The sequence below is a fragment of the Prionailurus bengalensis genome, chromosome D1, assembly GCF_016509475.1.
Source record: "Prionailurus bengalensis isolate Pbe53 chromosome D1, Fcat_Pben_1.1_paternal_pri, whole genome shotgun sequence".
Classification (NCBI taxonomy): Eukaryota; Metazoa; Chordata; class Mammalia; order Carnivora; family Felidae; genus Prionailurus; species Prionailurus bengalensis.
The window spans coordinates 75,459,227-75,486,277 of record NC_057346.1 but is presented as its reverse complement, the minus strand read 5'-3'; the positions used below and the strand labels follow the sequence as shown (position 1 = coordinate 75,486,277).

General features: G+C 49.4%; 1 protein-coding gene across 1 annotated transcript in view; it reads right to left on the bottom strand.

Annotated features, from left to right (window-relative positions):
• Positions 1-19,797, bottom strand: part of NAV2 (neuron navigator 2) — a 739,922-nt gene extending 720,125 nt beyond the window's left edge. The window contains exons 1-2 of the mRNA XM_043580801.1: positions 19,718-19,797; positions 13,951-14,606 (exon numbers count right to left, since the gene is read on the bottom strand). Coding sequence (XP_043436736.1) covers positions 13,951-14,025 — 75 coding nt within the window. The 5' untranslated portion in view covers positions 14,026-14,606; positions 19,718-19,797. The remainder of the gene's footprint in view (positions 1-13,950; positions 14,607-19,717) is intronic.
• Positions 19,798-27,051: the final 7,254 nt, after the last annotated feature.

Here is a 27,051-nt window from a genome sequence, read left to right as displayed (position 1 = left end):
AGATATTTGTTTCACTATTCGTTTAACGCCTGGCTGCTCTGTTGGGCCGTGTGCTTTGTGAAGGCAGAGACAATCCAGTGAGAAAGACAAACATTCAACAGATGATTACATCACTCCCCTGACCACCCACCCCAGAGAGTGCCTTCTCCTCTTCAGCCTCCTCTTTCTGTCAAATTGTATCCAATAGCTCAGAGATGTGACCCACTGCCTGTCCGTGCTTGCCTCCTCCTGGAGAACTCTACCCTCGAAGGCTGTGTACCATGTGACCCTGCCTCACCAAAGCCATAGTTGATTGGCCCAGGAACAGACACAGAACTCGTGAGTAGCCATTCTAGAGGCTGATCTACTTCTCTGGCTTTGCTTCTAAGCTGGACAAGTTGAGATGGGTTCATCAGATTATCTCATGACTCTGAACTAAAAAACACAGAGGGAAGTTCTCAGTGGAAAATGATATTGAGAGAGATAGGTGGTGATGATGGGTAGAGGTGATCAGGGTCAGCCTTGAAGTTAAGAGGGCAGAGAGAGAAACTATGGAGAGCAATGGAGGAAAGGGGTCAGGAAGAAGAGGAAAGAATGGATGTGCCAAGAGAGGCAGAGAAGTGACATGACAGGAAGGAGGAATGAATGGCCAGGACCTGGAGCTGCCTTATTCCCTGCCCTTCCTTGAAGACTGGTTCTTGACATTCCTCTGGGTTCCGAAGCACATGTGTCCTTTCTACCAACAAACAATAAATTTATTTTTTTGCCTAAGGGAACTTGAGTGAAACCTAGGCAATTACATAAAAATCCTTTTCCTCCAACCCATTCCTGCAGACTCTGATGTTGGTGTTGATGGGGGTGGTCACAGGTTTTAATCCATTTGTGAAAGCAAACTTCTCAAACTTCAGTGTACATTAGAATCGCTGGAATGCATTTTTTTTTAAATGCAGCTTCCTTAGCCCTAACCCCAGATATTCTAATTGGGTGGGTATGGATCTGAGCTGCTGTTTCAGGTCATTCTGATGCAAATGCTCGGGAGCCAAATTTTAACAAACCTTGCATCTAATGACTTTTTGTCAATTGTATTATTTCTTTTTAAGGAAGAAGTATTTCTGTTGTTTATTTATTTTTGAGAGACAGAGACAGAGCGGGGGAGGGGCAGAGAGAGAGGGAGACACAGAATCCAGAGCAGGCTCCAGGCTCCGAGCTGTCAGCACAGAGCCCAACGCGGGGCTCCAACTCATGAACTGTGAGATCATGACCTGAGCCGAAATCAGACGCTTAACTGACTGAGCCACCCAGATGCCCCTGTCAATTGTATTATTGTTTTCTGGCAAGTGGGGTAACTATTAACCATCACACATGATGATACACTTTGTGCCCAGTAAAGGTCTATGTGATTCCAGGGTGTGTTAGTCAGCTTTTGCTGCATAACAAACAACCAAAAAGAAAGTCTCAGTGGTGTTCACAAATAAGCATGTTTCCTAGGGCAACTCTGCCTCAGGTCTGTTCATGTGTTTCAGAGCCCCAGAATGGAATGGCAGCAGCTAGCTGGGACATGTTCTTTTCACAATGGAAGTCAGAAGCTCCCAGAAGGGCAGGTGGAAACACGCTATGTCTCTCAAGGCCTATACTTGGATCTGGCCCACTGAGCTGCCATCCACTAGTCAAGCAGGTCACCGGCTACGTCGAACATCAGTGGGGCAGGAAAGTACCTTCCTCTCACAAGGGTGTAGGTGGGGGGAAATGACTATTTGTAGAATAATCATCTAATTCACAACAAGGAATATGCAGTCTAGTGATGGCACTTTGATCAGAGAGGTCATTGGGTCATACTAGGATCAAACGGCCCTGGCTGACATTCAAAGGACCAACCGTAATCAGCGCCTCTCGCACGGAGCTGTGCCTCTTTAACATCCTCCCATTGCTCTGTAAGAATCACCTGAGGAATAACACCATAAACCTACTGCTCTATGCCCTCTCTTCTGGACAAAAAGGGCCCAGGTAGGCTCAAGTATTTCTAATCAACAACTGTTTCATCAGTCTCCATTTGAGAACATTCCATGGGCTTCAACAGGACACTGTCTCCCTCCTTAACCCCTCGTTACTTGCTCTCAGAATTTGTCCCATCGTGCCGCAATATGTAAGGGCATATTTTGCACTGACGTATTCAAGACATCCCCTTTTGAGGGCATCCTTGCCTCTCATCTCACCTCTAAATGATCAACTCATGCAGACACCAATGAAGTGACCTTCCAGGTCACCCATCACCATGGACCCATGGAAAATCAAAGGAAGAAAGACACATCTGTGCCGGGGGCAGCTTCGGGGGGTGGATAATAGATTCACAATAATAAAACTAGGTCTTCCCAGTTAAGACACCCCATACACATAAAAACATACAATTGCAGGACATTTACCTCTAAGCACTCCTTCCAGACACTCTCCAATCACAAAACCAAAGATAAGGAAAACCTTCTCCTTTCTAACATGCTCTATGTCACCGAGTCCAATAGAGAATCAGAGGACGGCCCTAACTTTCTCTCTTTACCTGCCCTCCAACCCATTCAGAAGGTTGGCTCTCATTCATTTGTTCATTCATTCATTCAACAACTATTTACTGACCGCCTACCTCGTGCCAAACAATGTAGCATGTGTTAGGAATATGGAAATGAAACTGAGTGGCTGAGGAAGAAGAAAGACTTCATGCAATTGATTAAATTCAGGTTTATACAAGTGAGACGCATGCGATGTACAAACTAATTCTTTGTTGTACCTTTTACCCTCATGAAGATTCTCCCATGTCCTTAAGCATTTTTGCTTCTTGCGTTTTTAATTATATCAGTGGAAAAATAGAAATATTTTAACTTAAACTTAGAATCATATGCTCCAAGGTAGCCTCTAAAAAACCCACCCATCAGTGGGCATGGGGGTACCAGAGGAACCTCACTCCCCTACCTAAGAAACTAGCAAACGCCTAGTTTCTGAACGTAAAGGCACTATGTTCCCGGACGTCCAGATTGGTACTTCTGTGAAACCCTCACAAAAGATGAAAGACGTAGGACCCTGCCAGTTGTAACTGAGATGGCGACTCCCGTCCCTGAAGTGCCACTGTGATCCCAAAGGTGCAAGGGAGCATGGATGTAGGAAATGGACAAGGCTTTGAGTAACCTTGTCTGCATTACTCAGCTTAGCCAAGGGAGAAATCCCCACATACACCCCAACATACTTCTCGACCTCCCCCTCCAATGCATCCAGTTACACAGCCCGGGCTCATTCCCCGAAGGACCCTGTGGCACCACCTTGCTCTGGTGGCACCACCAGCCACCTGCCCCCATCCTAATCCTTGCCTCTGCTTCCCCCCCTCCTCCCCACGCCACCTGGGAAAGTGCACACAAAGCTTCCGTCGCTCCCGCCTCTCCTTGGAACAGGCTGCATTATACAAACATCCACTCTTGCTCTGCCATCCGCATCTCGTCCCATTCTCTTCCCAACCCCCACCTCCCTCTCTAATTATCCCAAAGAGAAGGAAGATTAAAAATTAATGCCCTGAGGATGGGAGTCAGAGATGTCATTATTTTGATTCACACTGCAGGCATGGAAAAATCTGATCTAAGCTTTAGGAGCAAAGTAACAGAGGACAGGATTGGGAAAACCTTGATTAATTGGAACTCACCTCTACGTAACCAGATTTTTATCTTTCCTGGCACTGGGGTTTTAAAGGATGTCACAAAGTGGAAAGAATGAAATTCATAAAATATATTCAAGGAAAAGATGCAATTTACGGGTGCGGGGGGGTGTCTTGGAATCACACAAAAGGTTTAGCCTAACTCAAATACGCCAGATTCCTGTAAACTGTAATTTAATGTGTGGAATGATGAGGCCAAGGTAGTTCCTACAGGATTGCTACCACAAAGGAAGATTTTGATGTTTTCACTGCTTGTACTCTAAAGCAAAACAGCAGACTTTCCTTTAGGAAGATGTGCAGTAACAAAAGTTTGAACTAGAAGGAATGCTATGTGACCTTCAGTTAGCCAGAAAAGTAAACTCGAATGAACTAGCAGCAGTCGCCCAATCTCCCCCACCCCCCCATCTTATTCTCCAAATGTGCCACTTAAAGGGTTTTGCCAAATGAGCAAAGAGAAACATATGAGGAGAATTCTAAGAGCTATCATTTAATACTTAAATGTGTGCTAAGTGCTGCGTTAAATACTTCAAGTGTATTATATCTCATAATCCTCACCAAAGGTTTTATTATTATCACCCTAATTTTCAAGGTGAAGCGGCACAGGCTGAAAGGATAAATACATTAGCCAAGGTAATAAGGTCCCAAGGTTGTGTTGTTAACAAATACCAAACAACCCAGGTGACATTGCCACTCGTCCCCTCCCGTTTAAAACCACACTTTCGAAAGTTTAAGAAAGGTATGAATGTGACACAGTACAGACCAACGGTAAAAAGTGAAGTTTAAAGAGATCAGATCTGGGGCGCCTGGGTGGCTCAGTCGGTTGAGCGGCTGACTTTGGCTCGGGTCATGATCTCGTGGTCCGTGAGTTCGAGCCCCGCGTCGGGCTCTGTGCTGACAGCTCAGAGCTTGGAGCCTGTTTCAGATTCCGTGTCTCCCTCTCTCTGACCCTCCCCCATTCATGCTTTGTCTCTCTCTGTCTCAAAAATAAATAAACATTAAAAAAATTTAAAAAAAAAGAGAGATCAGATCCGTAAAAGGGCTTTCACAGATATGCCAACCCCAGGTACCTACATAAGGGTACCAGCTGGAGAGTTGGCTACATGAATCTTGCAGATAAATGGGAATGGCCACCTATGAGGTGCCTGGGTTATCATTCAACATCTAGCACCGAAAGGTCCAAAAAATAACTTAACTTTACCAGCATCTTTAAAATTGAGCCCCCAAAATGCCAAGTCTTCTTTCCCAATGAAAAATTAAACGTCAGCAGTCATTTCTGCTGATTGAAGAAGGCAGTGTTATTCCCTGGAAAGTGACCCTAAACTGGAGGAGAAAAGGACAAGAGATCTTCGCCTTTACCTGGTGTGTGACCTTGGACAGGTCAGGTCACTTGTTCCTGCCTCGCTTACGACAGTGCAGGAGATCACAGGGCATCCAGGATGCATTAGAGAGTCATGATCCAAAGAGCCACTGGGCTATTAGACACAGAAGGGAGGCTCTAAAGCCTCGGGATCCATATCACCTAGGACAGGAGGGAACCATATCCAGTTGCTGGCCAAATTCTATTCCTCCAATTCTGACCCCCTGTATCTGTGCTCAATTTCCCCTTCCCTGTGTCCCAGCCCCAGAGTAGAAGCATATCACCGAGTGCCTACATTACTCCTGTGGCCTCCTAACCGGTCTCTTTGATCCCAGGCTCTCTCAGCTACACTGCTACCCACACTCCTTCTGATCTGCCCCAGTTTATCCTAAAACCTTCCCAAGTACCCCTTTCACCCAATCCCCAGTTCTGAAGCCTGGAGTGATTTCTCAGTGCCTACAGGATAAAATCCCCACTGTTTCCATGGGCTGTCCCATCTCGCCATTCTCCTTCCTCAACCTTTTCACTCATGCAATTGCTCATTAAACAAATATTTACAAAATACGTACCAGGCGTCAGGCAGTGTGTCAGATGCTAGGGAACAGATTTAGTATCTGCCCTCAGGGAGCTTACAGTCAGGGTTGTTGTAGGCAAAATACCTTTAGCCAACTCTCTCTCTCTCTCTCTCTCTCTCTCCTCTCTCTCTCCCTCTCTGTCTCTGTCTCTGTCTCTGTCTCTCTGTATACCAGCGTATTTGCTAGGGCAACCATAATAAGATACCACTAACTGGGTGGCTGAAACAGAAGTTTACTATCTCACAGTTCTGGAGGCTGGAAGTCAAGATCAAGGTATCAGCAGGTTGGTTTCTCCTGTGGCCTCTCCCCTTGGTCTGCAGACAGTTGCCTTCTTGCTACACCCTCACGTGGCCCTTCCTCTGTGCACGGGCACCCCTGCCATCTCTTCCTCTTATAAGGACACCAGTCACAGTGGATTAGGGCTCCACCCTTATGACCTCATTTAGCCTTAATTACCTCTTTAAAGGCCATGTCTCCAAATACAGCCACATGGCGGGGTTAGGGCTTCACCTATGAACTTGGGGGTGACACAACTCAGTCCACCATGGGACCTGCTTATGTAGTCCTTCCTCCAGTCTGCTTCTCACTAGGGAAGCCTCCCCTGACCTCTTCAAACCAGACGTCCCAAATGTCACTGCTGGTTGAACTGACTCCTCCAGGATACTGAAAGTGCTAAGAGATTGGGGACAGTATCTAAGCTCATCATTATGACTCCAGGGCTCCATGCTATGGCTGACTTGGCATATAGTAGGTACTCAATAAATAGTAAATAACACACGTGGGATGGATGAATGAATGAATGAATGAATGAGACTGATCTCGTATTGTGTCACATTCTCTCCTTTGAAATGAAGGCAGGGCGTTGGCCTGATCCCTTTGCTGTCCCCTCTCCTCCTATACCTGAATAGGGCCCCAAAACTTACTGAACCGAGTTATGTCTGGCTACCGTCTTTTTCCATCCTTCTTCAATGACATGTGAAATCCGCTGTGGTAGGTCTTGGGTGTCCATCCGTGGAGCACTTGGTTACCACCCCCTCCACTGATGCCAGGAAGACAGGCAGGCCTTCCGGGAGGGAGCTGTCAGGAGGCAGATCAACTTGTAACTGCTGCTACCTCGGGCTCCAAAGGCACAGCAGCCCAGGCTGAAGACTAAGCATTTCAGCTCATCTGGAAAGAGCTCCAGGCCCTGCATCCTCACCGGATGCGTGAGCATCCATGTGTCCACAGCCCTGCCCACGCTGGCAGCACCTCAGAGTTCAGATCACTAGGGCAGAGGAGAATTCTTCTAATGCTGCTCAGCCTCATTACAGCCTTTGACCGACCTTGGGGAGGGTGGGGTGGCTTGTAGTGCTGATGTGATGAATAATATGGACATAGTTCCCAAACGAGCAAACACCTGTAAGGTGTCACAAAGCCAATCCTGCTATGGAGTATATATATATGTGTGCGTGTGTGTGTGTGTGTGCGCGTGTGTGTATGCACCCATGTATATACATATGTATGACTGCAACGAAGTTGGAAGAAACGATTTTCAAAGCAAAATCTGGTTTTAAAAAGTGTAGAGATATAACCCTAATGTCAAGGTAAAATGACAGTGAGGTGCTACAGTCAAGGGGCTTGGAGAGCCCCTTCATCGCAGCTTTTGTATCTGTAAAATGGGTTAATAATATCTACATCAAGATCTAAGCGAGAGAAAACAAAAGGGGTGTCTACTACACTCTGCAGTACCCAGCGATTGTTCAATAGGATCCTTTCCCTCTCCTGAGCCTATTCATCTAGTTTCTCAATCCTTTTTGAAAAATTTACCGAGTTTAATCACGTGTGCTTGGGAAATGACCTTTAACTACGTGTGTCTTGATTTCCTTCTTTGTCTGAAAATACACGACACCTGCTTGAGCCCGCTGGTGCAAACCGAGTCAAGAGCCCTTGTGTGGAGATAAACAATCAGAAGATGTCATGACGTCAAACCCCCTCCAAGCTCCCTCCAGCCACCGAAGTGCCAAAGCTTAGCAACATCTTAGATTCACCCCCCGCCCTGCCTCTGTCGGTCTGGTGACCAGTCTAGCCATGAACCCCAACTCTCCTGCTTCTTCCTTCAAAACGTTGCTTCACTCTACCCCTTTCTTCTATTCCACTCACCAGACCCAACCAATCTGTCCTCTTTTAATCAAACATATCAATCACCGCACAGAACTCCTAACCATCTCCTTGAATCCGATTTCTCCCTCTTCTTTCTATACGAGTGGACATACTAAGCCAGCCACTTTGAAAGAGCAGATCCAGCTTTAGGACCACAGGAAAAGAGGAATCTCAAAGCAACCATGTTCAACCAATGTTTTGGGGGGCCTACTGTCTGCCAGGGGATGGAGAGATGGATGAGGCTGTTCCCTTCTCCAGTGAGTCGATAATCTGGGGCAGGGGTGTGACATGTGTAAAAGCATCTGGGCCGCGAAGAAAATGGGGTGAACTGTTAACTCTGGCAGCACTTGAGCGAGGTATAGGAACATGGGGAGGATCCACTCTTTTTTTTTAATATTTTTAAAGTCTATTTATTTTAAGAGAGAGCAAGTGTGTGAGCAGAGATGGGCAGAGAGAGAGAGAGAGAGAGAGAGAGAATCCCAAGCAGCCTCCATGCTGTCAGTGGAGAGCCCGACGCAGGGCTCGAACCCACAAACCGAACCGTGAGATCATGACCTGAGCCAAAATCAAGAGGCGGACGCTTAAGTGACTGAGCCACCCAGGCTCTCTGAGGAGGATCCATTCTTCACAGAGGATGGATGAGGGGCCTCGAGGGGGCGCCGTCCAGGGGGACACAACGCATAAGCAAAGTCTCAGGAGTAGGAGGAAGTGGGCAGGTTGTTCACAGAAGAGCAGTCAGAGTCTGGCAAGAGGACTGGGTAAGAGACACTGGGTGACTATGACGGTCACAGCAGTCCCCTCTTACCGATTACTTACTACGTGCCAGGCACGGTGCGAAGCACCTTACAACCTATGAGTAAATACCACTAGGAGCAAAGCTCAGGGAGGTTACAGAACTTCTCCAGGCTTGAAGCTGAGGTCAACAAGACTCCAATGAGAGTCAAACTTTTACCCATTACACGCCAGAAGTTGGCCACAGCGTAAAGTGCCAGGAGCGGAGGAGAGTGTCTTCTTCGGAGGATATGGTGGGGAAATCATTAACTAGGATATAATAGCTGGATTCCAGGAAGACTAATCTGGCCAGGAGCGGAGGATGGACCAAAGAAGAAATGGAGACTTCTCCAGGAGAAGCCAGGAGACTATGCTACCAACCAGGCAAGAATTCTCCAATCTGAAACTCGGTAGCGAGATCAGGAAGAGGAAAAAGAGCCCCCAGATACATGGTGGCTTAAGAGCAAGTGTCCCTGATGACTGTGTGGAAAAGTAGTGAACTTGGCTGTGGGGCAGGGTGGGGGGGCGGTGCGGGGAGGGGCAGGGCAAAAGGCAAAAGATGATTCTGAGTGCAACCACAGGTGACAGGGAAGTTGGGGACGCCGTTAATAAAAACGAAGAGGAGAACCTGATAGGGCAGTAGGATAATATATTCCCCTCTGCAGGGCAGGATTTGGCAATCCAGAGCAGTTCAGCCAACCTTGGAGATTTTAATTACACTAAGCCCGAGTTCACCCTCTCCAAAGTCATTTTTTAAAACACTGTCTCCAGGATGCTTTCATGCTGAGAAGCTGACAGCCAGGAGAATTCACACTAAGCCATCTTTGTCACCACTCAGTCATCAAGTATCTTAAGAACCCCTGAACAATTCTTATTTTACAGTGTTCATCCTCTGTGGGAAAGCTCCATCTGTGAAGGACAAACTTCTAAGGAGGAGTAGAGAAAAATCAATCAAAGAGTCATTCCCCTGACTGATCAATAGGTGTCTGTCAGGGAAATTTTACTTCTCCCATCTATGCGAGGTAAGTGGGTTCTTACCGCACTGAACAATACTTACCTCACTGAATTTCTGTCCGTAGCAATTTGCAGCCCTGTGCCTCTCTGGGTTTTTCCTGACTTCAGCACAGAATTTAAATTTGACAAGTGCTGGGGAATGCACGGGACCTACTGCCCAGAGTGATGCCAAGAGGAGTCACCCGAGGGGAAGTTCTGAATGGAACCCATCTAAGTGGCATGATGAGAGTGGGCACGTGCACATCTAAAATCAGCCATCTGATTGTCCCATGGCCAGCTCCTTCTTATCAGTGAGGTCTCCAGTCACAAGCACTTCCTCAGGGAGGCATCCCCTCCACTCCACTAAGTCACACCCTCTTGGGAGCAAAGAATTGTCTGTGTCTTGATCTGTATGGTAGCTACACAGATGTATGAGAGGTATAAAAATTCACCGAGCTGTAAACTTAAGAAGCATGCACTTTACCGATGTAAGTCACCCCTCTATTAAAAAGGAAGTGAAAACTGATTATAAATATGAAATCCACCCCTCCCTCACCCATTACACCACTATGCCCTATTTGTTTTCTTTAGAGCATGAACCATTGTCCACAAATAAATGATGTAGTCAACTTGCCAGCCGCTTACTGTTCGGAGAGGCACGCCCCCAACACAGTAGCCGCTAGTCACATGTGTTTATTTCAGTTTAAATAAACTAAATGAGATTTAAAATTAAGGTCCTCGGTCACACTAGCCACATCTCCATTGCTCCGTGGCCAGCTATGGCTAGGGGCTACTACATTGTATGGTGCAGAAATAGAACATTTCCATCGTTGCAGAAAGTTATACGGGACAGCGCTGGTCTAAAATGTAAGCTTCAGGACAGAGACCTTGTGTATCTAGTTTATCCCTAGCTCCTAGATGGTGCTTGGCACATGGAAGGCACTTATTATAAATACTTGTTGAAAAAAATGAATGAAGGAATTTTGCAGTACCAAAAAAAAAATCAGAGAGCAAAAACAAAAACCTGGAAACATTCTAAATGTACATCTCCGAGGGATTATTCAAATAAACATCAGCACATCCTACAATGGAACTCTATTTAGTAATTAAAAGGCATGGGAAGGTGTGTATGTAGTGACTCAGACAGAGATGCACACTATATTAAGTGAAAAAGCAAGTTTCTTAAAAATATGTACAATGCGATTCCATTTTTATTAAGCAACACAAACTAACATAGTCAGGAGTGGTATATATCAAACTGTTAATAGCGGTCAGTGCTGGATAGAATTAGAGAGAAGAGGAATTTTCACTCTGTATTCTTCTGTAATGTTTGAATGTGTAATGAGGATGTATTACTTGAGGGTTTCTTTTTTAAGATTTAAGACAAAATCACATGCAACCCTCTAAGAACAAAAAAAGACTCCCGCATTGCAAACTGTCCCAAGAATATACAGAACAGTACTTAAATAATTACCAAGTGCCAAATTCCTTACCAGCTTTATTTCATTTAATCTTAACAACCCCGCAATTAAATACTACCATCCTCTGTTAAAAATGTAGAATCTAGGGGCGCCTGGGTGGCGCAGTCGGTTGAGCGTCCGACTTCAGCCAGGTCACGATCTCGCGGTCCGTGAGTTCGAGCCCCGCGTCAGGCTCTGGGCTGATGGCTTGGAGCCTGGAGCCTGTTTCCGATTCTGTGTCTCCCTCTCTCTCTGCCCCTCCCCGGTTCATGCTCTCTCTCTGTCCCAAAAATAAATAAATGTTGAAAAAAAAAATTTAAAAAAAAATGTAGAATCTAAACATCAGAGAGGTTAAATAGCTTTCCCAGGGTTGCACAGCTAGCATGCAGCAGCACATTGGGCATCTGAACCCAGCTTTCTGGGGTCAGTAGCTCATGGCGCTCTTTATACAGAAAGCACAGGCAAGTACCACCAAGAGGAGCCCAAAACTAGCCACTCCATCTATATGAAACCCCAAACAAGGGCCAAGCTACACTGAGTTGCATGAAACCAACCAAACCCTAGAGAAAGTGACTTGTGCTGCTCAGGACAATAGGAAATATATCAAAATTGAAGCTAATCGTCCTCCCTCTGCCTTGTCCCCCTAGCTCCCCACCACGGTCCTACACACATACACGTGCACAACACGCACACATATGTGCACACACGCACACTTACATGCATGCACACACACATACGTGCACCCACATGCATGCACGAGCACACACACATGCACACATGCACGCACACACACAAACTGACAGCAATGCCACAAGGATCAGGTGCCAATGAACGCCTGGTAACTTAAGCATGCTGGTGGAGACTTCCCAGCTCCCAGGCAGATGCCTTGATTGTGCCTTTGTTGGATTCTGAGCCAATCCCCCCCTGAAGAGAGTTTTCAGCTCACCCGAGATATCTGAGCCAAAACGCTGCAGAGTCGCCTTTCAGCTCCGTGGACAAGACATTCCAGGCTGCACGCCGGGAGGCTTGTTTAGCTTCACACTTGACGCAAATGGGGTGTGTGTTTACCCACAAACACACACATGCACACACCAACAGAAGCTGCCGCCGCCACCAACAGAAGCTGCCGCGGTGGCAGTATTTCTAGAAGCCCAGAAACTGTACTCGAGCAAAACTGTACTTGAGCAAGACAGAACGGGATCCCGATGCCTATCGGGAAAAACAATCTCACTCCTCCTCGGCAAAGTTTCAACCACAGCCTGGAAAATTCAGTAGGAGATGAAATGTAATACTCTAGTAAGCCTTATTTTGCCAGCGCAAGTGAGAGCTCACTCAAGCGTAGAGAGTCATTAAAATGGATCTTACATATATCATTATAAATTTAATAATCGCCATGACGGCTAGAGTTCAAGTTAAAATGAATGTCAGCTGAGCATGACCAATTGATGTTGCCCCAGCTGCTGCAGAGCCTCACTTGGGGTTATATTCTACTTGCAGAGGCTCCATAGTACATGTGGACCCAACACAGCCAGAGCCAAGAACACAGATGGGAAACGCAGACATCCACACCTAGCCAAGGAGAGGCCGTCATAATTGCATATTATCTCGGTGTACCAGCCCAATTAAAATTTTCTACAGTGTCAGAGGTCCCAAATGTTCCTCCGCTAAGTGTCTGGATACCAAACTTGGCTAACCCTTCGTAAAATGCAGTCAATCTCAGGTTCTGTTCACAACAATTACCGATTGTCCTCCAGTCTCTCAGAAAGCTCCTGCAGAAATAGGAGCAGACAGACCCAGCAGGTTATACACTGAGTAAGTCAAACACCACAAAACAAATTTACTTATCTAGGCGCCTAAGATAGTGGGCATTCTTCCTGCATTAATGGTAAGTGTAGTTTCAGGAATGGAGTATTTTTCTTTAGGAATGGAGTCAGTATCTATGCTTATAAAATGTAATTTGTTTCCGTTGACTTTTATCCTTTGAAAGTCAGAGTGAAACCCCATCCAAAATCCTTTCCACGCGCGTGCGTGCGCACACACGCGCGCACACACACACACACACACACACACACACAGCCATCTAAATTACAGGCAAAAGTTGTAAGGCTAATTTTCGCCTCCACTTGTTTTTCTCCAGGAAGAAATGGTCTTTGGGAAACAGGAGAGGAATACTCCACTCCACACCAAGAGATCACCAGAAGTTTTTCTGACATCCACAACATTTCAAAGGAAATATAGGAAATTATTTTCAGATTAACACTGACTCTGGCTCTGCTTGAGCCGCATTTAACCCTTGCCATCGCCTGGTCCCCGCAGTTCCCCTGGGAGTGAGGAGACACAGCTTTGGCTTTCTTTCGAGACAACCAGCCACTCAGTGCTACTCCTGAATGTGTCTGGCTTTTAAAGGCAACTTGAACTTTAACCGGTAGACACGGGTCCTGGGTGACTGCAGCTTTCAGACCGATGACAGCAAATGACCCACACTCAACAGGCCTTTTTAAATGGCTGTGACATTCTCACAGATGGGGCCAAAGCCTGGAGTAGGATATGTTTTTGATCCGTAAACACAAGAGCCAGCAGACCACGCGGAGCATAACTCAAACGAAACCACTGCTGTCAGGAGCGCCATTTCCAAAAGGTGCTAAGAGTGTGTGAATCCCAAAGGGGGCTTCCGTGCAAACAAGCTCATATTCGACTTCGAGAGCACACCACTTTTTGTTAACTCCTAGAGCAACAGCTTATAAATCTTTGACTTTCTGGCTTGCGGGCGAAATGCGGTTTTCTCCCCCTTCTTCCTCTGTCCCCTCGCGCACTTCAAGCCCAGCACTAGGACCTAGCAAATCAGGAGCCCCCACCCCGCCTGCTTCACCCGAGAAAGACAAGCAAGCATAACGAGGACACAAGGTTCTGACCACCACCTGGGTTCTCTGCATCGAGCTTAGCAATTCCAGCACCACAAGCCAAGAGACGGGAGTTCTACCCACTCACCCTCTTTTGATCTTCCAGTCCGTGGGTGACCAGCTTTCTCTTCTGCTGTTGGCTGGCCTCAGAAACCGGTTCCATTTCCCAGGAACAAAATCCCTCTCTCCTTCAGCGAGGCTTCCAAATCCACGGAGGAGGAAAATATCCCAGGCAAAAGGGGCGCATGCACGCGGCCGGACACGGCCCTCTCCAGCCGAGGAAACGCACGCGACCCTCTTCAAAGGTCTTCCCGACTTCTTAAAACCCACTCGGGGACCTCACTCGCCATCACTGCCTCAGCAATGAGGGCGGCTGCTGCTGGCATGGTGCGAGCTGGGAATTGGGGCTTTACTTCAGTTCCGAGACCGGCTTCCTGAGAGCCCAGGGGACAGATCTGGGCAAAGACGAGTCCATGTCCTGGGGCACGTGCCACATTACTGCCCCCGAAATCCTTTCCCTCACTGTCTCCTTGGCACCGATAATTTATATGTCAGTAACGATGTAAATGGGCATTTAATCCACCGCGCTGATAGCATCCACATCCCTCTCCGGCAGCCCCCGACTCCCATAAATCACCGCCGACGCTGCTCGCAAAGCCGCCCCTCACAGTTCCTGCGAGCGTTCATCACAGAGGCTGCTCCCCTCCCGGGCTGTCGTCTTTCTTCATGGAGTCAGACCCATACCTGAGGAGACAACGTTCAACAGATTTGTCTTCCGTGGAAGAACTCAGGTGTGAGCTGTCTTGCCCACCATCTGGAGCCCCAACCAAGCAATAGCCGGCGGTCTTGCTCCGAGCCCCTCAGCACCCCCAGCACATCCATGGACGAGCAACCGGGGGGCCTCATGGGGTCCCCCACTCCTCCTGGTGAGAGGCACACAGAGGACCCTGTTCTTGAAATCGGCGCACCAGAGCCTGAAATGGCTTATCTTTCAAACCCGGGGCGGGGGGTGCGTCACCATCACCACCACAGGAATAAGGCACCCAGGTAGGATGAGCCAGGGAAGCAGGGGTCTGTGAAGCAAAAAGCCATCACCATTTCCCCCTCGGTTACAGCTGCGGAGGCGGCGTGTGGCCGGCGGGACGCCAGGGTCGCCCGGGAGGCGAAAAAGAGCAGCCTCGATCAGCTGAGGGCTGAAAGGCGACTGTGCTACCGAGCTGCTGCGTTCCCTGCCTTGGAACCTGCAGGCAGAGCAGGCACCCAGTCACCTCCCGGCTGACGTCACAGAAGCTTGAAGGGACAGGGAGGGAGGAGAGGGGAGGGGAGGGACCTCCCCACCCAGGAACACGTTTCGCACGGGGTGTGCCCTTCCTCGGGCGCATCCCAGAGGTGGGAACGTATTTGAGAATTCCCATGAAGAGGCACCAACGCATAATTATGAATGCCTCTTCCCATACATCGCACCAGCAGTACCAGGGAAGAAAGAAAAAAGGGGGAAAGCCCTTCCCTGCAAGGCATGAGTTTCTTGCCAGCGTTTCTAATCAACTCGCTGGCCATTCTACAATTCAGGCCGCGCCAGCCTCCGGGAGAGCTGTGGGCAGATCCGGCCGCAGTGGGCACGAGACAGAAGCCCTCAGACCATCCCTTGCAGCTGTCCTGACCGGTGGCTACTTTGGAATGAGGCCGACGCCATCCCCTATCACAAAGGGCTTCCGCACGGCTCAATGCCAAAGCAGGTTAAAAGGGGGACAAGAGACTCAGCCACAAAGGGCTCGTGAGGAGGAAGAGGGGAAATGCTCCTCTCTCGGGGAGGGGAGAGAAGTGGCAGAAAGGTTGAAGGCTTGTCCTAAACCACAAAAGACACTCCACCAGAACAGATTTTGGCAAGTGAATTCCCAAGTCACAAATGCTCTGAATTTGGCAGGAATCGATGAGAACGAAATGTCCAGAGGAGGGGCACCTCCTTTAGCCAAGGGCGGCTGACATTAAAGGCAGCACGGGTGAGGCCCTCTGCTAGCCCAGGAGACAGCTCAGCTTCCACAGAGAAGGAGGCACCCTCTGGTTGCCCACCACCACTACCTCCAAAGCGCCCTCGAGGGATCCCCGGCCAAGGTGAAACCTCAGATCCGTGCTTTTTCATTCCAGCTCGCAAGGCAAATACATTCCGGCAAAAGTACCCTTTTCTGAATCTACACTGAGACTTCAAACTAGGAGGCTCAGGCAGATGTAGGTCTGAATCTCCACAAGTGAACTCTTAAGCAAGTTACTTAAGCAAGTAACTTAACCGCTCTGAGCCTCAGTGTTCTCATCTGTAAAGCGGGGCTGATGATCGCACGCAAGAGTGGGAAGACGGATCACCTGCCGACAAAGGGCAGGTGAAATGTTCACGGCTAGCATGTATTGAATGCTTGTCACAGGGCAGGCACTGTCTACTGATTTACACATTCATTCATTCAGTTTATCTCTATCAAGGGCTTGTTGCCAGCTCTCTTGCCTCAGTGAGGGGTTCTTAGCTCTGTGTTAGAAATAACACAACAGATAAGGAAGGTCAAGTAAGTTAACTAAAGCCACACAGTAGGTTGCAGGGCTGAAATTTGAACCCAGATCTGACCTCACAGTCCTTGCTCATATCCGGGCCTCTTTGGCAGGATCACTGTTACTTGGCTTTTCACAAGCAGCCTGAATCCAGAGTCCACACTTTTTACAGCTCCTGGCTCTCCTCGTGACGAATAACAATAATTTTTTTAAAAAGACAGGTGCCAAAGGGTCTCCTACTTGGAAGGGGCTTCTCCAGAGGAACTGTTTCATTCACAGCGCTGGGCTCCTTCACTCTGCACCCGGCCCCAGCTCTCTCTCTCCCGGGTGAGACCCTGTCACATCCCATCAGGCCAGCCGGCGCACACGCCCCAAGTGCACATGGGGACAGACGTTCTCACCACAGAAATCCCTCCCCATCAGCGGGGAGTGAGAGGGTGTTCAACCCCTCCTGGGAGCCTTTTGTTGTTTTCTGGGAGCCAGTCTCCACCAGTTCTGGGGCCATTGCAGTCCTGGTGCTGGGGATGGTGGTGGAGGGGTGGAGGGTACGGGGTACCCAAGAAAGGAGACAGCAGAGATGCTGCTGTCAGCTAGCTGTTGTATCCAATCTGTTTCCCGATTCAGGAGGGAGGGCTTCCCTGGAGCGAGTCCTGATGTAAAATCTCTGGTTTCTCACTGCCCAGAGAAATCTCAGAAAGTTTAAACACACTTAAAACAAAAACAAAAACCTGAAAGGTAGGACTAAGAGAACATTTAATGGATTGTTGAAAAAGCAACACATTTGCTGGAATGATCCCTCAATGCAGCAACATGTCACTAGCTTCTCTCTGTGCCATAAGTCAGCCAGGAGCAGCTGTAAGGGAAGGAGGAAGGAGGAGGAGGAGGAGGAGTCGTCTGGACCCAATTGCACCATCAGATGGGGGATGGGATATTTAGGGCAAGTCCCCGCCTCCCCCTTAAAGTCCAGAAGATAAATCTAGTCATATTGAAGACATCCTGAACACATTGTCAGGGCTTTCTCTGGCCTGGACCAAACACAGTCTCCAAAAAAGCTTCAACTTCCCATTCCACAGCGGCTCAAATCCTTCCTGCTTTCTGGGCAATCCCCGAGGGGGAAAAAATTTAAGACTCTGTTTGGAGGTACAGTCCCAAATATGGGGGTCCGGGAAAGGATCTACTCTCAGATATAGAGGCATCCTTCCAAGAGGCCCACTGAGGTTCCTTCCTGCAATGAAACTCTATCCCTTGATAAATGCCAATTTGGGATTCCAGGTGCTAGACAAGCCACAGGCCAGGCCCGCCCAGGTAGAAGGCACTCCTTCCTTCCTTCCTTCTGCCTCTGCGTTAGAATTGTGAGCCCATTTTATATGGTTTCGTAAAACACCCTTCTTAAATTCTCCAGAGTTTTTAAAACTGGGCAAAGCCCCCTTGGCTTTCTCGCCTCTCTCTCCCTCTCTAGCCCCACCAAACCTCCCTCTCCCAGGTGGCTGGAGACTGGGAAAACTGGTTTTAAACCTGGATTAAATGTTGGGGGAGGGGGGTTTTCCGCGGTGGCGAGAAAGGGAAGCCTGACCTGTTTCATCTTATAACTGTAGTTCAGTTTCTGAAACAAGGGTGCATCCGTCTTTCCAATGGTCTAATTAACACTCATCACCAACACAGCATTTTTAATTAGTCTTCAGTGCCAACAGGGGAAACGGGGAGCTTCTTGGAAACCTAGCCTTTCATGAATCAATCAATAAATAAGTTACAGAAGATGTAAGAAAGAGAGCAGAGGAACCAGGGTGGTTTCCAGGCTGGGTTTTTTAATTTGGGTGGGTTTTTTTGTTTGTTTTTTTCTTTTTTGTTTTTCTCTCCCGAAGGGAGTCGGCCGAGCCGGCCGCTACTGCTAAGCCGGCGAGGAGGGCTGACCCAGCCACCAACCCCCGCCTTTATTTGCGCCCGGCAAGCGAGCGGAGCGTGCTCCCGCCTCTTCCCTGAAGAAAAGAAAGGATCACACACAAAAATAAGTCACTAGGGCCCCAGCTGGGCCGCGCGGGCTGCCTCTGCCGCCACCGGGGTCCCTTTGCCCGCAAGAAAGGAGCCGGCTCAGCGGAGCGCACACCCGGGAGGCGCCGCGGCTCCCGGCGCTCGGGCGCCCCCTCCCCGCCCGCGCCCTCGCCCCTCGGCCTGCGGCTACCCCCAGCGTGGGAGAGAACGCCGGGGGAAAGGAGAGGCCCGGCCTCGCTGCCCCCGGCTCGGATCCACCTACACACACACACACACACACACACACACACACACACACACACACACGGATATGGACACAGGGAAGAGACTCAGCCACACACGGACACAGGCATAGTAGACACTCACAGAGATCCAGACATACACACACGTAGACTTAGAGGCACACACACACACACACACACACACACACCCACCCAGATACCTACAGAAGCTGAGATCACACACCAGGATGCACACCCACCCAGAGAGGGTCACACGCAAACAGGTACCAGAGCGAGGTGGCTAGAAAACGGAGGCACAGACAGAAAACACGCGCGCGCGCACACCCACACACTCATAGGTACACAAGACAAGCATACAGAGAGGAAACACACGCACACAAAAACCGAAAATACACAGACATGCCGACAGAAGGAGCGGCAGAGATAATCAGACACAAGCACTCGGAGAGGGCGTTCACAGACACCCACGCCAACAGCAAACAGAGGGACCCAGACGTGAGGATACACCCAGAGATACCGTCAAGCAGAGGGGAACGCACAGAGGCACGCAGACACCAGACACCCGGAAACACGGGAACACGCACACGGAGATCCACCCAGCCTCGGGCACGCACACCCGGAGGGACGCACACCCACTCCGGCTGGGGGCGTGTGCCGCGCCGCCGAGGCGGGGAAAGTGCGCCGCGGAGCTCCAGCACCGCCTCGCAGCCCGGCGCCGCGCGCCCCAGCCCGCATCTGCCGGGGAACACTTTCCCAGCACGTTTCTGAACAAGGGCCCGCCGGCCGTCGGCGTGCGCGGGTGGCTGAGCGCCCGCCCGCGGGGTCTCTGTGCTGCGGCCGCGCCGGCAGAGGAGGCCCCGACCCTCCGCCAGGGTCCCCGAGCGCAGGTGTGGCCCCTGCGCGGGTCGGTGCGGGGCCAGCCCACTCCCCACCGGCAGTCCCCGCCCTGCCCGGCCCCGGAGCCCAGCACAGAGCATCCCCAAGTCCTCTCCTCCCTGCTCGTCCCGTCGCACTGCAAACTTTCCCCCGGCCGCTCGTGGCGCGGGGCAGCCCAGCCCTGCCCTGGGAGGCGGCGCGGCGAGCTCCTACCTGCGCCCACGCGGCTTCGCGGAGCCGCAGCCTCCAGCCGGTCTCGCACCGCGCTCCGGCCAGCGCTCCTCAGCCGGGGCCGCCGCCGCTGCCGCCGCTCCTTCCCCTCCGTTACCCGGGAAACCGCCTCCTCCTCCCTCCCGCCAACCAACCAACAACGTTCACATGGCGCCACGCAGCCAATGGGCGACCTCGCCATCCCGGTCCCCTTGCAGGGTCCCGAGCCCTTTCCCAGGCTAGGGGACCGAAGAGAGAGGCAGGGGCCTCTCTGGAGCTGCTGCTACTCAGAAGGTGGGCCCGGAGGGAGTTGAGGAAGGCTGGGTAGAGAGAATCATCCGGTCCTGCCTACTGGTGTCCTTCTTCTCCTGGACCTGACACTTTAAGGAAGACCTGCATCGCTGGAGAACCTGAGTCGACGTATGAGGTCACCTAGGTCAGTCTTCCACTAAATCCAGAAATCCTGGGGGCAGCTTCCCAACGGGGAGCTGTCCAGCCTATGAACACCTCTGGGGGGCAGGGGGAGCAGCTGGGTGGTGAGAGGGCTCACAATCTCCCATGCAATGCTTCGTTCTTCTTGTAGAGCTCTGACTGGGGGTACAAGTTCTTGCCAGCACGGACCTGAAGCCTGCCTCCATGCCAAGGTCCATTTCTGTTCTCTTGGACACGCAGAACGAGGCTTCCTGCCCAGCAAACAGTCAGGACTTCAGAAACTAGAAGGCAGTGCGTCCTACCCCCCCCAGTGAGCCTTCTTCAGAAACGTCTTCATTCATCTTCCGTCTTCCCTCAGGGCCACTGTGAAATCAGAGAGGTTTGTGCTCAGCTGTGTCTGTCCACTTCTCTTTCATGAGGTGGTCGAGTATGTAAGTCCCTGGAGAGGAGGAATCTCAGGATCCCAGCACTATTTGCAAATAAGATTCGAACTGGGAAAAAAAAAAAATCTCTCATCTCCTAAAACGGAGCCAGGCTCCAAAACATAGAGTACAAGGAGAGGTGCTAGGGTCCCTCCTATTTCATCCTCCAGTCAAAGCTTGCTCCATCAGGTGCAGGTCCAAGGTGAGAAGGCAAGGAGCCTTGTTGGTCCTGATAAGAGGGTGGCCCGCCCTTTCCAGAGCCCACAGATGCTACTAAGCCACACAGGGTCTGTCCACCAGCTCACCAAAACAGGAGCTTGGGACAGAGGCCAAAACGGAAGGCCAGTTCTACTGCTGGTCCCCTGGGTGAGCTGTGGGAGGTGATCCCAGCTCAGAAAGTAGGCGTGCCATCTGCCATCAGAACAGGAGGGACTGACGAGGCACACACACCGCTCAGCTCCAACTACCACTCCCCAGGTCTGGTGGTAGGAAAGGTGCTGGAGCCTCCCTATCCTGGGAGCAGAGGGCCCAGCTGTGAGACGGCCGCCATGAGGGAATCGCAGCAGGGGTGGGAGGCCACCTGTGCTCACGCTCACTCAAACGTGTACACACGCATTACACACCTGGGTCATGCCCCAGAGCACCACACTTAGAACTGGAAAATGGTCTGCGGCCGTCCCACCCTCAACACGCCCGATCTCATCTCATCTCAGAAGCTAAGCGGGGTCAGGCCTGGTTAGTGCTTGGATGGGAGAATTGAAAAATGAAAACTGAAAACCATTTTCTTAGCCAATTCCTGCGAGTCTCTGTGAGGCCATGCAAGGAAGACCAGCAGGGGAATGGTAGTGAGTGACATCATGTGCCCGGTTGTAGGGAGCGTGATATAGTTACGAGAACACAGAACTAAATCAAACGGCTTAGGCTGGGATCCCCTCTCTGTCATTTATCAGCTACACGTTCTTCTCCCTGCACCTAAATTTCCACACGTATGAAACAGAGAAGCTATATTCCTCCTGACAGAGATGTTCTGAGGATCAGATGTGACCATGAATGCTTTGTAAGCAATAATGCACCTTGCAGAGGAGTGCTTTGACCAAAAGATCCAGTTTGCCCTGTGATGGTTAGTTTTGTGTGTCAACTCAGCTAGGCTGCGGTACCCAGCTTTTGGTCAAGTACCAGTCTAGATGTTGCTGTGGAGGTCATTTTTAGAGGTTTTCAGAGGTGATCGACATTTAAATCAGTAGACTAAGTAAAGCAAAGTACCCTCTATAATGACTAACTAATCGAGTTAGTCAAAGTCTGATGAGGAAAGACCAAGGTCACCGAGGAAGAAGAAATCCTGCCTCCATACTTGTCTTTGGACTCAAGACTACAACATCAACTCTTTGCTAGTTTTTTTTTTTACTTGAGTTACAAAGAGAGCTTCTCAAAGGAGCACCTCTTTTTTTTTTCTGTCTCCTGCACCTGGTATAAATCAAACACATTAGATGCTTAGTGGATGGCTGGTTGGCTGGGTGGATGGGTGGATGGATGGATGGATGGATGGATGGATGGATGAGTGAATCCTCTACAAATACCTTGTTCACATCAGCCTGGGAAAACAAGCAGGGAAAGGGGAGTGTCCACTCCTCCCTTCTATACCCTTGCATGATATCAGCTTTATCATCACCCACTATCTTGCCTTTCTTTTAAGACAGCTCAATTTGTCTCTTCCAGCATGCCTCACTTTAACCTCAAAGTCCTCAAATTAACTTCCCTCTATACTCCCCCACTTCATCCTTTCCTTCCGCACAGACCCCTTAGGTCTACAGTAAATTATGCCTGTGTTTTCTTGCTCCTTCATCTTGTTGATAGATTTTATTGAGTGCCTACATATGCCAAGAATTTTATGTCCATGCGGTATGATTTCATTAGTGAGAACACAGGGAGAATGAGAAAATCGCTGAGAAGTCAAAAAAAGAGGACCCAAAGTTTGCAATAAAAGATACAGCTTTTCAGGTGCTCGTTCAAAACCTGTATGCCCTTGGTTTACTCACACTTTTCATGGGACTGATTATTTAGTTTCCAAGCCAAAGCAAATCAGAGGAAGGCATTTATCCCAAGCAGTTGGCAAACTGACAACTATAAGAAGTCAGAGAGGACAATTTGTCAGGAAGAGAGGAGGCCAATAAACCTATGAAAAACAAAACAAAAGGTACAGGCAATCTGGGACCATTTAGGGGATGGGCAATCAATCGTACACATCTCATCCATTCATTAAACTGCACCGACCCATCATAACACTGACTCGATTCAACAAAGGTCTTATAAGGCAGAGAAGATTTGACGACCCTAGAAAGCTTTTCATACAAATTGGCTAAATGGAACTTAGTGGACCAACTCAGGGCTAGTAGGAAGGTTCAGCTGACAAAAATGATTCAAAATCTGGACCGCCGATATTTTATGCTGATGGAATTATTAATGATAACTTACTGAGCAAGTCTAAGACATGCCTGTTGCTTTAAATACTTCATTCAAGACCCACAAGAAGTCTATAACATGGATACTGTTACTATCCTTGTTTTCTGAAGGAAGAAAGGGAAGGAAACAGGCTCAGAAGGGCTAACTTGCCTTTGGTCACGAAGCTGGTTGGTAGCAGATCTTTTACAACCAAATCAAAAGGTGGAGAGAATGGACTGTCTGTACCTCTTTTACTCCCCTTCACGCTTAGCCTAGATCTGGGCATATAGTAAGTTCTCAAAGAAGGGGCTCAGGGTTCATCCACCCAATAAGTTTGTCCCAGGAATTGTGCTAGAATCTGGAGATACATTGGAGAGTAAGCCAGAGACAGATCCTGTCCTCTGAATAGTGCTGCATCAAGAATGGATAAATCTATTCCACAGGGGTTTTTTTTTTGGGGGGGGGGGAATCCATTTTCTGTGATCATATTAAATATTACTCTTATTCTGAGTCTTTAGGGAGCAACTGAAGTTTCCTTCTTGAGAAGCATAAGTTCCGGATAACAGCAGTCAGAAGTTTGCCTACAAAGAAAAGCCATCCCCCGCCTGTACCGTTCCCTCACATTATGTTGCCATTCCCTGCAGCTTCACTGAAAAGTGACTTGATGGAAGTCACTTCAGCAGCAGCATCTGCAGAATGGTTACGGTGGCGGTGGCAGAGAGGGGAGATGTGGACGGGCTGACATTCTGGTCCTCTCTCCCTCCTGCCCTGGCAGGCTCCTCTCCTCATTCCCCACTTGGTACTACCACACCGAGTAGCCAGAGTCAATGTAAGGAGACTGTTTACCCAACTGATCATGGCTGGAGACAATGCCACACTATCTAAAATAGACGGTGGCTGGGAGGGAGTTTATTGTCAGCCAGCAGGGGGTGGGAACGGGGTGGACGGGCTCAGGCTCCCCAGCCCTGGCACTTGTTAAAGCATAGGAGGATGCTATAAAAACAAGCCTGCTGGCAACCTCCCACAGGCGACATGAGCGCCTCATTTGGGCTGTGGAGGAGTCAAATGTAGAGAAAGGGGCTCAGAGTGGAACATTCTAGCAAGGTGGAAATGGGTAAGAAGATCCAAGCTATTAGTTACTTTTAGTAGGCTCATTTGATTTTCAAGATACCTGTAAGAAAAGAGGGGACATACATGGACTGGGAATGGAGTGGAAACTACAATTTAAAACAAAAGATTTGAATGATTTAAGTGCCCACAATGTTCTGTGAGCGCGCCATGGTCACTGCTGGAAATACCTACCGTAGTGAACACGGCAGGTCAGTTTCCTCTCCTTAAGAAATTTACATCCTAGCAGTGGAGCCAGTCATTACACAGAGACACACGTAAGTCACCTGGATAATGTTTTAAAGTCATTGACAAACAATGACGGGGGTCAGGGAGAACAGTATTTTATAGGGTGACCAGAGAGGGCCTCTTTGAGGAGATAACAATTCAAATGAGACCAGAAAGAACCAGCTGAAAGAAAGCCCCGGGGAAGAACTTCACAGACAGAACAAATAGCAAGTGCAAAGGCCCTGAGACCACAATGAGTTTGACGCATTCAAGAAACCAGTGTGGCTAGGGGCGCCTGGGTGGCGCAGTCGGTTAAGCGTCCGGCTTCAGCCAGGTCACGATCTCGCGGTCCGCGAGTTCGAGCCCCGCATCGGGCTCTGGGCTGATGGCTCAGAGCCTGGAGCCTGTTTCCGATTCTGTGTCTCCCTCTCTCTCTGCCCCTCCCCCGTTCATGCTCTGTCTCTCTCTGTCCCAAAAATAAAAATAAACGTTGAGAAAAAAAATTTAAAAAAAAAAAAAAAAAAAAAAAGAAACCAGTGTGGCTAGAGCGTGGAGAATGACAAGAAGAATGCTATGGAATTAGGCCCCAGAAGTCTGTCCTCCATGCAGTGGGAAGGTTTTAAGGGAACACGTTTTGAGAAGGTCACTGTGTCTGTGCCATTGGGACTGGATTGTAGGGGATAAGAGAAGCAGGGACACCAGTTAGAAGGCCGCCAAAGTCACCAGACAAGACACAACAGTGGCTTAGGGTGGAGATGGACATGAGAGGACCGATTTAGAATAAATTTTGGAAAGAGAAGCATCCAGGGGGTGTGCGGGAAAGTCAGCAGGAGCCTCGGCAGCCTTAGGGAAGAACCACCCACACAATCACTGAATCTCTCGTGATGTAAGTCTCTCTTTGAACATCTGTTCCACCATTTACACACTGAGCTCCCTGGGACCTCAGCTCGCCCGCTGCCTCACCCAGACCCAGAGCCCCCTCTGGCCTCCCTTCCCACTGACAGCCGGGTAGGCCCAGTTCAGGTGCCAGAAGGAGGATCTGATCAACCCAGCTTGTCTCCCCGTGCCAGGCCATCCTATGAGTTATCTCTTCTCTCCGGATCAGGTGCTCACCTCTGGGACAGGTTGGGGAGGCAGGCCCCCTGACTGTCACAGCCGGGCCTATGGCGGGTCTGTCTGTCATGGAAGGTGCTGTGGACTGCAGGCCACAATTAGCAGGTCTGGCAGTCATCTTAGCTGGCTCCTCCATATCACTCACCGTTCCAGGCACTTTTCCAAGTCTTAGAGAACCCACTAATCTTCACAGCTATACTTTAAAAGAAAAACTATTATTATCCTCCTTTTGCAGAAAAGGAAACAGGCACAGAGAGGCCAAGTGACCTTTCCAAGATCACACAGCTAGTAAGGGGTGGAGTTGGGGTTCAAACTCAAGTAGTCTGGCTACAGAGGCCTTGATCTTAGGCCTGTGCTGAAATCTGAAATCCTTTCTAAGCTTTAGATCAGACACTGCTGAGAAGGGATCTTGAACGTGGACGTTGAAAAATACAGGAATAGACGTTGCCGCAGCTGCTGCTCCTGTTCCCAATAATGTCTTATCTAGCGAAGCCAAGAGGAGACGGAGTGCACTGGCCCGGTTTGAGCTCCAGACCTTCCATTTACTAGTTCTATGATCTGGGTAAAGAACGGTAACTTCCTGGAGCCTCAAGTTTCTCATCAAAAAAAAACCCACAAAAAAACAGTTGAGGTGCCTGGGTGGCCCAGTAGGTTAAGCATCTGACTCTTGGTTTCGGCTGAGGTCATGATCTCACGGTTTGTGAGTTCAAGGTTCGAGCCCCTCATCAGACTCTACATCGACAGTGAGGAGGCTGCTTGGGATTCTCTCGCTCTCCTCTCTCTCTGCCCCTCCCATTCTCCCTCTTGCCCTCTCTGGCTTTCTCTCAAAATAAGTAAATAAACTTTAAAAATAAGAAAAAAACAGTTAATAACCTCTATCCTACCTGTTTGTAAGACAATCATTATGATGCTGTGGGAAAGGCACACTGATCAATGAAGAGATTTGGGGAAAGCAAAGAGCAAGAACAAATCAGAGGAAGAAGAGGGATGGGGGGTCCAGCACAGGACACTCCGTGTCCAAAGGCCCGGAGACTGAAGGTGAGAGGTCAGCCACTGGTGAGGAAATACGCTGCCTCAAGGGCCAGCTTCTTCCTAAAGACCATAGGGAGCCAGTGAAGGATGTTTAGCAGGAGATACAAGAGTGATGTGGTCAGATGCACCGTTAGGAAAGATATCTCTGGTGACCAATGTGGAGAATGGACTAGAACAGGAAAGACCGCAGATGTGGGGACAGGAGGTGGTGACAGCAGTGCAAGAGAGAGAAAGAGAGAGAGGATCGGGACTCAAGGGATGGGAGAAATGCTTGGGCATATCACCCAGAGACTGTGGGGGCCCAGGAGGGAACCACTTCCAAATCTAGAACAAGCCTATTGTCTAAAAGAGACCGGGTGGGTCCTCCCGTACTTTGAATAAGTTTCACAGTTACTTCATATCTGAATAGTGTTCGTTTCTTGGGTGTGTGGCTCTCCATTGATACTTTGTTTGTCTAAATTCTTCAAAGGGAAGGCTCTCTGCTTTGATGACAAGGCCCACCCTTGCTTCCTGTGTGTGGATGTATGGCAACTTTCCTGGGAAGGCAGGTGTGGGGCCTCTGGC